At 39.8% G+C, this 13,079-nt stretch overlaps 1 protein-coding gene across 1 annotated transcript in view; it reads left to right on the top strand.

The window, feature by feature from the left end:
• Positions 1–360: 360 nt before the first annotated feature.
• The window catches only part of LOC108669613 (soluble guanylate cyclase 89Db), a 30,505-nt gene continuing 17,786 nt past the window's right edge, over positions 361–13,079 (top strand). Inside the window, exons 1-7 of the mRNA XM_047884068.1 lie at positions 361–1,408; positions 2,079–2,251; positions 3,002–3,118; positions 8,801–8,907; positions 10,194–10,694; positions 10,738–10,771; positions 11,194–11,290. Of these exons, the coding sequence (XP_047740024.1) occupies positions 1,367–1,408; positions 2,079–2,251; positions 3,002–3,118; positions 8,801–8,907; positions 10,194–10,694; positions 10,738–10,771; positions 11,194–11,290 (1,071 nt within the window). The 5' untranslated portion in view covers positions 361–1,366. The remainder of the gene's footprint in view (positions 1,409–2,078; positions 2,252–3,001; positions 3,119–8,800; positions 8,908–10,193; positions 10,695–10,737; positions 10,772–11,193; positions 11,291–13,079) is intronic.

Here is a 13,079-nt window from a genome sequence, read left to right as displayed (position 1 = left end):
AATATAGAAGCCGCTCGACATCGTAACAATATCTATTTAATTTGCTACCTCGAAAGTTCAGTCCTTTGTAATTAGAAGATTTACAAAAAACTAAAATAAGTTCCTGCACATTAGATGAATTTTTCAAACCTTCTTCAAGTTACGAAAAGATGCCCGCAATGATGGCAAGCCAGTTTCCTCATCCGTTAATGTTTCCCAGTTAAAATCATTCAAACTTGTGATTCTGGCTGACTCGCTCCATGGCGCGTTGAGAAAATAAAATTTTACCGTCTTTCTTCCACTAATGAATGCAAAAAAGCACTAATTGAACGGTAAAGTTAGGAGTTTTGCTCTAATGATATCTTCATTTACTTCCAGATTTCAGAAGAGCCGAGACAACGACGAAGAATCGGATAATTCTAGCAGATACGAGAAGAACATCGCCGTCGTTCATAGTTTTCAGAAAAGTCGGACTTTAAAGGGGGGAGTAGAGGGGGCTTTCGACCACCCTGACCTCCCCCCAATATGCCAGGCTCCATCGTCTCTCAATTTTACATCAGCAAATCGCCGAGTTTCCAAAGAGCTTTCTCCACTTTTTCCACTTAACACAGAGGAGGTTTTGGCGGATCTAGAAACTTGTTCTATTTCAGTGGATGGAATCACTGACTTCAAATTCACCGAGCCAGTAGAACTGTTTACAGACGATGTAGAATGTGCAAAGAAATTGAAAGAGAGTAATGAAGTGAATGGAGTAAAGATAAAGCAAAGGCCAGTCTCAGATGGTTATAAATTAGCTGATGAAGTTTACCTCCAACTTGACACTCCGAGGGAGGAATCAGCAGGAACAGTAATTCGTTGCCCGTTCAGCGACATTTCCATCCAAATTAAAAACTCAGATAGGAAGCTTTCTCAACCGTTACCGGAAATAAGGACGATTTGTGCTGTAGAGGAGAACTCATTAAAAACTCCTAAAATCGAAATCTCTAACCGAGCGGCAAGGCGAAGAAAGCTCGGAATCATCGGAAGACCTAAAGTCATTGAGCATAAACCGGAAGATGTAACGAGGGAAACTTCTCAAGAGTTTGATCTCAGTCCTAAATTTGACAGCCTTTATCGTCGCACAAAATCGGACGATAACGCAAAGAAACTTGGCTGTCAACCGATAGAATTACCGATTCAAAAAGAGATCGGTTCACAAAGGTGTTTGAGCAGCGTGAACAGAGGCTCCTCGTTTGATCGACATTTCCCAACTTTTGATCTGACGAAATCCAAATCTGTGGGATGTGTATATCCTAGGCAAGATAGTTACAGGGGACAAGCTCCGTCGCCAAGTTGTATCCCAGATAAAGTTACTGAAAGGACAAGAGCTTCGGATCAAACCTGCGCCATGTATGGCATGCTGCTTCTCAGCGCTTGTCAGTTCGGACAGGTGAGAAATTTATTGAGTTGTTTCGGATTTCACTTTCTGGAGTCGTAGTTTTTTAAAATGTTTGGTGTGCTCGTAATTTCGGATAGAACACTGCTGCAATTAATAGCCCTCCTGGTTAATTAATGCCTGAGCTGCAGCTCTAATTTCCAAGTAGTTAATTTATTTTTCAATGAAATCGTTCTAATACTGATCACAGAGTGATTGTTTTGTGCCAAGTTTAATCAAATGTAGTTCATTTTTTTATTTCTCATTGAAATTATTTGAATTATACTTCAGGATAATTAAACGATGTCTCTAGACATTTGGAGTTGTAAGTTTTATCAAAGTGTGAAGAATATGCCAAGGTTACAAAAGTGTAAAAAATAGTCAATTTTATGGAACAAATTACTTCCCTAAGATTTAATATCCGATGTAAAGGCGTCTTCTTTATAACAAAACAAAATTTCCGGATTTCTATGGATTAGGAAAAATTTGTAGTCACGTCAGTGTTGGAGGTTACTGCATTAATTCGGCAATGTTGTCATTAAACTAAAATTGTTTGAAATTAAAATCATATGATGCTTCTTACACTTGAAAAATATATTCGAATCACCAATTTGGGTTGAAATCATTCATAACTACATGTACCTAGGCAGCACAAACATCTTTCTTATTCTTTTGCACGATCCAGGCAGAGTACGGGGACACTCTGTGGTCGAAGGTGCTGGAGTTCGCTGGGGTGAAGAACACGGTGTTCGATCCACACGTGCGGTACCCTGACCACATCTTCACCCAGCTCGCCGAAGCCTGTACTGTGCTCATAGGCGAGGGCGACCAGGAGGACTACATGGTCTTTTTCGGCAGGTGACTGTACAAGACTTGACGAGGAATGTACTGTGCTCATATAGGCGAGGGCGACCAGGGGGACTACATGGTCTTTTTCGGCAGGTGACTGTACAAGACTTGACGAGGCATGTACTGTGCTCATATATGCGAGGGCAACCAGGGGGACTACATGGTCTTTTTCGGCAGGTGACTGTACAAGACTTGACGAAGCCAGTACTGTACTCATAGGCGAGGACGACCAGGAGGACTACATGGTCTTTTTCGGCAGGTGACTGTACAAGACTTTACGAGGCCTGCACTGTACTCATAGGCGAGGTCGACCACATAGGGCGACAATATATGAATATTATTGGCATTACCGGCCTTCATTGGCAGGTAAAAGACATTACCTAATGACTAGAGAGGTAAACCTTTTGATTGTTCGTTCGAAGCCTGGAGATCTTTCTTGACGGGTGAAAATACAAGAACAGACTAAAACAGGACGACTTTCATGTTATTGGAGCTACGCTTTCATTTGTGATCTCCTCATATCCACTTCTACATCCGTGTCGTATAAACTAGTGCATTAACTTCCACCACTTCATTCAAAAACGTGTATTTATAAATGCAGTAAAGCAGCAGCTACACTCTCTGCAGCTACTGCAGCAGCTACACTCTCTCTTATTACTGCAGGTGCTTCGTGCGGTACTGCAGCAGCTACACTCTCTCTTATTGCTGCAGGTGCTTCGTGCGGTACTGCAGCAGCTACACTCTCTCTTATTGCTGCAGGTGCTTCGTGCGGTACTGCAGCAGCTACGGGTACGACAAGGTTCTACGCCGTGCTGGTCGCCACTTCTGCCACTTCCTGCAGGAGGTTGACAATCTGCACGCACAACTCAGATTCAGGTAATTGTTGTGATTCAAATGTAATGTGTTCAGGTACTTACACATTCGAATATTATGTATTTGTGTGCTCTGGTATTCGGAGTACTTGTTTAAATAGCGAAGTTAAATAAATATTCAAGTACCGAATTATTAGAATTAGTCAAGTTCATCTGAGGCACGACGTTTTCATTTCCGAGTTGGTCGATAAGTTAATTGACTACGAAATGGGCGTAGCAGTTGCTCGAGTTGAACCTATAAGATAGTTCTATAACTAACTGTTCAACCACCCAACCTATAACAGTCTCAACCACCCAAGATCGTTTCGCGTCTCAGTCTATCACAAAATTAAATATTTTAAAGGAAACAAACCTAGCTAACTTGCTTCATAATTCTGCCGGGAAACTCGTCATATCGTCACTAAAAATTGCGAATCAGACATTACTACGATGAGAGCAAATCCTCCCCACTCCAGCTAATATATATTAGTTCAGCCGTGAATAAGCAAGGCACAGTAAAGCTGCACCCCAAACAAACAAAACTTGTACATTAAAGACTAAACAATCAGCTATTCGGCCAAGAAATATTCTCCCATTTAAAATTTTATCTCCACCGTAAATGATCCACTTATAATGACCCGCTCAAGCCGTAGGTCACCAAGAACTCTCGCAACTCTTGGTCCTCCGCGTAATTAACCGCGCAGGCCCGGGGGGCCTACACAATTGCCTGCCCTCTAATGAAGTCTCTGGAGGGTCGTTTATTTTCGTCACATTCCTCAAGAAGTTTCTCTAGGGCTGCCCTTGACGAGGCCTTAGGCCATCGTAAATAGGGGTTTTATATAGATTACAAAAGTGCCTCTGGGGGCTATAAGTGGTCTCAAGGGCCAAATAACTAGTGACAAGGCACAACTATGCATGAGTTGTAGCTGATCATTTCTTTCTAGGTAAGCATAATGCAAAAACATTCTGCATGGGCGTTTGACCCTGTCATGGTTGTTTTACTCTTTTTTAACCAGGAAATCAAGGCATTGTAACCTGGCTCTGAACCGAAAGTCATGAAATGCATACGAGTCTGCAACGCAAAAACGCTTAAATTGGGCCCAAACGTCTTTCTAGTGTCAGTGAACATTGTGTCCATGTACACTAACATCCCATTAAAATTAATAGAAGCAATCGACGTAAACCTGAAAGAGTACGGTGCCAGAATTTTTCCATATGAAATTAAAAAAATCAATACGATGGACTTCGGGGAAATCCTAGAGCTGATTCTTGAAAACAACTTCCTGAAATTCAATGGAACATTCCATAAGGGGGTGATAAGCTTAGCCAAGGGGTCTAGGTACTCACCCGAGATTGCTTATGAATACCTACACTCATTGGAGAGAAACTTTGTAGACCAAATTCCCAAACTTATTATGTATCATATATACAGAGATGACATTTTCATCCTGTGCGAAGCATGTGATGGTGATCTCAAAAATTTTTTTAGAGAAATTAACATGATACACCAGTCATTAAAATTCACGATGGAAATCAGTAATTGGGAGATAAACGTTCTCAACCTCACAATATATAAAGGAGAAAACTTCCATAAGAACGGAATTATGGACACCAAAACTTATTTCAAAGCAACAGAAGCGTCCCAGTGTTATTGAGCCCTCATGTGCTCTTTCCTCATTTTGTCTGAAAGGCTTTGTGAAGGGCAAAATACTAAGGCACAAACGGAAATGTAACAATGTTCCAGAAACACCTGAGACAAAGAGGCTTCGGGGAAAAAGCTTTTCTTGGAGCAACTCAAAGAGGTCGTAAGCGGAAAATCAAATCAGAAATGTCGCAACGACGCAACCTATTCTTTAAACAAAATATAACCCACAAACATCAATAAACGACCTGAGGCGAGCCTTACTGAATGATTGGCACCAGATCGAAGGAGATCGAATGAGATCGAAGGAGATCGAAGGAGATCGAAGGAGATCGAAGGAGATCGAAGGAGATCGAAGGAGATGAGATCTCCGATCATTCTTCCCCTACAGTACCGCCAATTATATCCTATAAACGGTATGAGAACCTGGCGCGAGTTCTTGGTAAAGTTAAAACTCGGAAAACCAATCACAAAAACGAATATCTGGATATCATAGTAAACCTCCTATGAGCATCAATAAAAATAACTTAATACAAAAAAGTGTAAAAACATCACAAGGGCCTGATGAGTAATAAAATGGCGCTGTTTTCCTTAAAGATCTGAATACAGTAAAAAACATCGATAACAAAAAAGGAGATGTTATGAGATTACTCAAGATACGAAACAAAACCACGATGCAGAAACAGTCAATATTTGTAGTTTATGGTATCTGCAGTTGAAATGCATCTAAGTAACAAACAACAAAGGAAAATATAAAAAAAACATATTTGTACGCACAATAACGAAAGCAGCCTTACATTGCGTGGGATTTTCTAAAAACAACAAACGGGGGCGAAAGCCAGCTGGTCTCTTGGATGCCCCATCCTTTACAAACATTAATTTCAGGGAAATCGATGCTCGACTGGTTAGTATACATGAACTAGAGCATAAAAGTTAATCCGCAATATCTATTGCAAAATTAGCATTTAAAATACCAATAATAAAATCTGTGTAAATATTTTCGTTCATTTGAAGCATCCAATGGAACTTGGCAATATAATTTCATTTATGCAAATGGATATGTAATATGAGTAATACGAATAAGTAATGAGTTGAAAACGAAGATTAACTAATACAAATGAAGAAAATAAAGTAGGGGTTTGCTCCGAAAATTTAGGGGCGAAAAATCAGTCTTTAAAGAAATAGAATCAATCAGTGAATAATGAATGTATATCTGAACAACACGCGTGGGTTAAAAATATAGCAAATTAAAATGAATGTATAAAAAATATAACTCAGTACTCACTGCAGTGAGTGACATAAAGCGCATTTTCTCGTCGACGAAGACTTGAGGTCACGGACGGACGGACAGACGGACGGACGGACAGACAGACAGACAGACAGACAGACGGACATGGCGAGCACAATAGTGCATTTTTTCCATAAATGAGAAAATGCGCTAAAAACTAGCAACGAGCGAGTACAAATTTTATAACATATTCAAAACCGATTCACGAAGAGCTTGCTATTCAATGAGCCTTCGCCACAGCGAGGCTATTATTTGCATTATTTATCCCTAATACATTCTCAATCCTCGGGATCAATGCATCTTTCCTGCCGCTGGGGACGCAATATCAAGATAGATCTAGAAGATTAGTCGATCACTGGGATCAAGATAGACAGAACTGTACCAAGAAGTGATAGATATCTCAAGGAAGTCGGTAGTGTTTCTAGGTAAGGGTTGCGATCTGAGCTTCTCGAGGAGGATTGTTGATCCATGAGGTCGAGTTGAGATCTGGATCATATCCCGTGGGTTTTTAAACTTTACGTCAATATTCTCGATAAACGTGAATTCATGAAAAAATTCTAACTTAAAAATAACACTAGTGCATGGTTTTTGAAGTTTTTGGAACACAAAGCCTAAAATTAATTTTCTTTAAAATTTAATTTTCTTTCTTGCCTACTACAACACCCAAATTATCATACAGTAAGTTTAAATTATTTTAAATAAATTAAATTAATTAAATTCCTTTTTAAATTTAATTCCATAGAATTATCAGGCATCTAATTATACCTTGATTTCATATTTAATGCTTTCGTTATGGGCGTCAAATCGAGTTTTGTCCCGACATTCTGAAGGCATTCGATCGGATGAAAGTAACTCGGAAGCAGCGGAATTCGACCCCAGCGTTGCCCCTATGCCCGATCAGGACCTCTTTGAGCGGGTGACTCGTCTAAACTTCAACGACGCTTTAAACTCAAATTAGCCTCACTCAAAATTCTCTGCGAAGAATCTCTGTCTTATAGGATCAGGACCTCTTGAGCGGGTGACTCGTCTAAACTTCAACGGCGTTTTAAACTCAAATTAGCCTTACTCAAAATTCTCTGTGAAGAATCTCTGTCTTATAGGATCAGGACCTCTTGAGCGGGTGACTCGTCTAAACTTCAACGACGCTTTAAACTCAAATTAGCCTTACTCAAAATTCTCTGCGAAGAATCTCTGTCTTCAAATTACGACATATTTTCGGCTCCTCTTCTTTTCTTCTAAGATGATCTCGCCAGCAGTCCATTCCTTTTTATTCCAGCCATTTGTTTTATTTTCTCGGCTTTTGCAATTCACTGGCGAAGTTTGCTCGTGATTTTCAAGGAGTTAAATATTATTTCCGGCAACGGGTGTTTGCACAAACTTCGAAAAAATTTACTGCCCTAATTTTCTTAGTTTTTCTTCCCCTGAGAAAAAATAAAAATATTGGTTCTTAGGCGGTCACTGGAAAATTGACCTCGATTTTTCCTAGTGATATCAAATACCTATGCACGGCGGACAATATCCTTATATCTTAAAATTTCGCATAAATAAAATATTTCAATTGGAATCGACTTTCACCGGCAGAATAAATTGTACACGATATTACTTTTTTGGAACACCGTAGAAGTATTCTCATTGGTACAAAATACAAAAAACATTGATCCTGAAGGTATAAAATAACCAATATATGCACCATAGAAAGTTAATTTATTTGAGCGTCTTAACTTCTAGGCCACGAAATGTGTGAAATTACGCGCCCTGTTAGAATAATTTCCAGTTTCTCATTTTCAGAAAATGGTCCTGATTGGTTCTCATATGAAGTTTTCATTTACTTTGATATTATGAAGCAATATTTTACAATTAATCAAACCTATTAACAATCATGTTGAGTATTATAATCCTCATTAACTCGTTAATATAGCTGGTGTCTCCAATGGCCAATGAAAGAAGTCCTCAAATCTTGCAAAAATTGACATCTCTCCTGAATCTGACTACATTCGTAGAAGCATAATAGCCTTATTAGCGCATTTTTTCATTTATGGAAAAAATGCACTATTGTGCTCGCCATGTCCGTTTGTCTGTCCGTCCGTCCGTGACCTCAAGTTTTCGTCGACGAGAAAATGCGCTCTCTGTCACTCACTGCAGTGAGTACTGAGTTATATTTTTCTCTACTTGTGTACAATTATCTACCGCATATTCATATTGTTTCACTCCAAAGTTAAAGTTATTACTAAAACAGTTTGCAGTGTATGAGTCTTCATGTTATATAAGATAACGTAATTCAATTCAGTTTTATCATGGCTGGTTCAATTATTATACTTTATACAGTGTCCATGAATGGCAAATATCGCCAGAACTGAAGCTCCACCGAAGTGCACTTCATGACATTTGCAATTGAAATTCGATTCAAATATTTACCGTCCTCAGACCTTGAAATTAAATGAGAAAATTTATATTCGTAATCTTAATGCCTAATCGGGGGTGTCTCCATCAGCCTTTATTTTCAATTTATATTACCGAGCACTTACAAAAAAAAATATTAATGGTTTGTTCGTAACTGGTCCCAATTTTTTAATTGATATTAAATTATTAATAAGTGTTTCACCTTAAATTATCACGTTATTGCGAATTGTTTTAATGATGGCCTTGAATCAAACTGATACTGTTATTTGAATTGCATTAATAAGAAGTTGCCCTCTAAACTCTTGCATATTTACTATAAACTTATGCATATCTTGAATGCATGTTCACGAGGCCTTCCCTCTATTCTACCCTCGCAGCTTCCACAAGATGCGTTCACCTTCCCTCATCGTGACGCGCTTCGATGGCGAGGGCGCCGTGCTGCAGTACCGCAGCTGCCGCGTCGGCTTCACTCACTACGTCATCGGTGCGTGCGATGTATGTGATGTGTGGTATGTGGGGATGTATGTGATGCTGTGTGTTAGGTGTGTGTTATGTGTGTGTGATGTGTTTTGTGTGGGGCTGTGTGCTATGTGTGTGGGCTGTGTGTTAGGTGTGTGTGATGTGTATTGTGTGGGGCTGTGTGTTATATGTGTATGGTATACGGGGTGTGTGTGGGCTGTGTTAGGTGGTTGCGATGTGTGTGTGAGTGCGCAATTAAGATGGGTGAGGCTGTGTTTTTGTGTGGGCAAAGTGCGTGTGATGTGTGGGTTTATATATAGCTTGTGGTGCAGTACTTTGGGTGTGTGCGATGTTTTTGTGTGTATACGATGTTTGAGGCTGTATTTTAGGCATGTATTTTTTGCGTTATTTGTGTGTGTGTGTGGGGCTGGGTCCTAGATGCGAGCTATGTTTGCGTGTATGAGATGCGTGCTTTTGTAAATGTGAGCGGTGTGTGGGATGCGTTTTAAAGGGTGTGTGATGTTTGCGTGTGTGATATAAATATGTGTGTAGACGTTGTGTGAGATTGCGTTTTTAGCGTGTTTGTGTTTTGTGTGTAGTTCATATGATGGGTGTGTGGTTCGTGTGCAGTACTAGAGGGTAGAATCCCTCAGCACCGTCGCAATCAAATATGCAATTCATAAAGCTATAAATCAGACAAAGTTTGCAATGCATTACATAAATATAAAATATCTCACTTGGGATTATTGTTAAGATAATCCGTGCTGGAAGTTGATACGGACACCCGTATGTAAACACGCATACGGTGTTTGTTGAAAGTTTACACGGACAAATGAGTAAACAGACGTACTGTTTTTGCTTGGCTTTTTGTCATCAAAATCCTGTCAAGTTCTCCGCGGAATTTCAGCGTCCGCAAAACTTTGGCGAAAAGTTGCTCGAAATGTCTTCGCCGATTCCGATAAATTCAGAAAGAAAAATGTTCAGCGAAGATTGTATTTCTTGAAATATTTCCATTTCTGAGGCATGAATAGTTGTAAAACATATTCGCCCAAGCCTTATAAATGATTCCATCAAAAGTATATGAGCAATTAAATTTTAATTTTATTTTATAAAAGCAATTCAAATAATTGACAATAGCTTATCTGAGAAGAAAAAATTCAGTGGCCCCTGCAGATTATGACACAGCAAACTCTTACCACAGTTTTTACAGTTAAGATGCAGTTGTTTCTTTTGTTCTTGATGTTGATGTTGATGTTGCTATTCATGTTACTGCGGTTGATGAGGTAACGGCGGTTGCTTATTGTGTTGTAGTGGCTGTTGTTGCTGGTGCTGAGGATGTTGGTGCTGAGGATGTTGGTGCTGAGGATGTTGGTGCTGAGGATGTTGGTGCTGAGGATGTTGGTGCTGGTGATGTTGGTGCTGAGGATGTTGGTGCTGAGGATGTTGGTGCTGGTGATGTTGGTGCTGAGGATGTTGGTGCTGAGGATGTTGGTGCTGGTGATGTTGGTGCTGAGGATGTTGGTGCTGAGGATGTTGGTGCTGGTGATGTTGGTGCTGAGGATGTTGGTGCTGAGGATGTTGGTGCTGGTGATGTTGGTGCTGAGGATGTTGGTGCTGAGGATGTTGGTGCTGGTGATGTTGGTGCTGAGGATGTTGGTGCTGAGGATGTTGGTGCTGGTGATGTTGGTGCTGAGGATGTTGGTGCTGAGGATGTTGGTGCTGGTGATGTTGGTGCTGAGGATGTTGGTGCTGAGGATGTTGGTGCTGGTGATGTTGGTGCTGAGGATGTTGGTGCTGAGGATGTTGGTGCTGGTGATGNCTGCGTGGCACATCAACTGCGTGTCTTATAGGTGAGCTGCTGCGTGGCACATCAACTGCGTGTCTTATAGGTGAGCTGCTGCGTGGCACATCAACTGCGTGTCTTGTTTTACTGTGCGATAGCGAATTTGTGACTCCGAGTTTACCAATTGAAAGTGAAATGCATGAAGTGCGTAATCGTTGCTTAGTTAAATTTGGAGGTTGTTTTGCATATCATAATTTAAAATATTTCTAAGCACTTTGTTGGAGAGTGAAACTTTTCTTTAGGACAATATAGGCATTTTAAGTACATGAAAAGGTTTTGTGGAATTAATTATTCACAATTTGATTGTGCCTTCAAAATTTTCCTATTTCTAGATTTTAAAATTTGATTTTAAATCACCGAAAGAAGATTGAAAGAGAGAAGATTGAAAAATTGAATGTTCAATTTTGGAAACATAAATTTGACCGCTTCCACGCTCATATGTTTGTGCATTTCTATGTATTTCCGCAGGCTGGATTTCGATAACCGAGACTTCTTGCAGGACTTCCAGAAGATGAAGGTGGACTTCAGCAGACCTTCTTTGCCCAACACCACACTGCATGTGATAGTGAGTATGGTGAACACCACACTGCATGTAATAGTGAGTATGGTGCCCGACACACTGCATGTAATAGGGAGTATGATGCACACCACACTGCTCGTAATGGTGACTATGGTGAACACCACTCTGAACATAATAGTGACTATGGTGCCCGACACACTGCATGTAATAGTAAGAATGATCCTGCCACATTGCTCGTAATAGTAATTATGGTTCACATGTAGCTTGTGAAAAGTGATGCATTATTCTTAATTAATTTATATCCTGGCGCTGCGTGCTTGTGCTTTCACCACGTGGTGTCCAATACATGGAAGTTTCTTCAATCGTATAGTGGCTTACATGTATAGTGCGCGAAGGGTCGAAAAATACAATAGTGATTGACGAACATGGGCTCAATCGACTTGAACATATGACAGCGGAAATAAGACTTACATGTGTGACCATTTACATTCGACTACTGTCGTATTCACTATCCTACCTAACGATACGTGTTTTAAGGGGAGCGTCTAGGGTAAAATTTTGGATTTCGGCTTTTCCGGTTTTTAGTCTCATCTTAAAGCTGACATTCTGATCTATCCAACGGTACCAAAACCATCTCTGTACGTTGATTTATGCGTTCACGACAGATCATGAAAGGGAGGGTTTGACTGGAATCAAGCTCCAGTAACGTTTAGTTTTGTATCCTTGCTACATTGAGTGCCTATTCCGATGCGCGCGGGACTTTGACGGGCTCTACTGAAAAGTTAACATATTGTCACTGCAAACCTATCTCCTCCTAGAGTTTTTAAGCTACAACAATGAGACATATACCATTCGATGCGCAACAAAATTATCTAGAACGATACACGGGCGTTTTTCTAATTTCGTTATAGTTTGGATTTTATTCCGCAAAAGGGGGGTGGCGGGGGGAAAATCGAAAAATTTTCGAAAAATTTACGAAAAATGCCCACAAAAATGAGAAATCCTAAAAGCCCTCGTGTTGCGTTTTAGATATGGTCTTTACGCATCGAATGATAACGTTTTCTTTCATTTTTTCGAAAAATTCCCACGAACAAAAATGTCTTAGAATTCTATTTTACATATGTGTATCAAGTTTCAGAGTGATCCGTTCGTAAATAGCCGAGATAAATTTTACCCTAGACGCTCCCCTTAAATGAAGAACTATTTGTTCTGTTCACACGCGGTGTGAATACCTACTTGTTTATAAAGAATAACTTTAGATAAACTAATTTAAATAAATATTCAAAATAACAAAAAAAAAATTGCAAGCAAAATCACTAAAAAGAATAAGTAATACTAACGCAGTGAGGCAATCGTAACAATCTCATTTTGGCCTGAAGTTTGGCTGCACAAAACATGCAGATTTCCATCAAGGCAATAGATTGATCAGTTTTGTTCATGTCATCGAATCGGAATTAACGATCTGAAATTTTTTGCTTGTCGTTGCTTTCTATTTTAGCTTCATTTCATTACTTGAATGTGAACAAATGATTTCAAAGTAAATGAAGAGTATCTTTGATTTAAAAATTGGGTTGTTCCTTCACTTATGATTTCTCTTCGAAAAATTGAAGAATAATTGCTTTCGAAAAGCAATTAGAGCCTCGAGTGCTCGGAAAATGGACTACCTTCTCGCTAATTGGGTAAATGTGAGGAACCTGCACCTTAACCGATCACAAAACTCGAACCTGCAATTACGCCAACGGCCGCCGCTCTCATCCATCGAATTAACTTCAGTGCGATGTAGGCGGTCGTTTATTCTCGCCATCGACGTAGAAATTTGATACTAAATCCTGCC

This window comes from Hyalella azteca, unplaced genomic scaffold (genome assembly GCF_000764305.2).
Source record: "Hyalella azteca isolate HAZT.00-mixed unplaced genomic scaffold, Hazt_2.0.2 contig14470, whole genome shotgun sequence".
In the NCBI taxonomy this organism is placed as follows: domain Eukaryota; kingdom Metazoa; phylum Arthropoda; class Malacostraca; order Amphipoda; family Hyalellidae; genus Hyalella; species Hyalella azteca.
The sequence above is the reverse complement of the archived record's forward strand: the minus strand, read 5'-3'. Positions and strand labels throughout refer to the sequence as shown.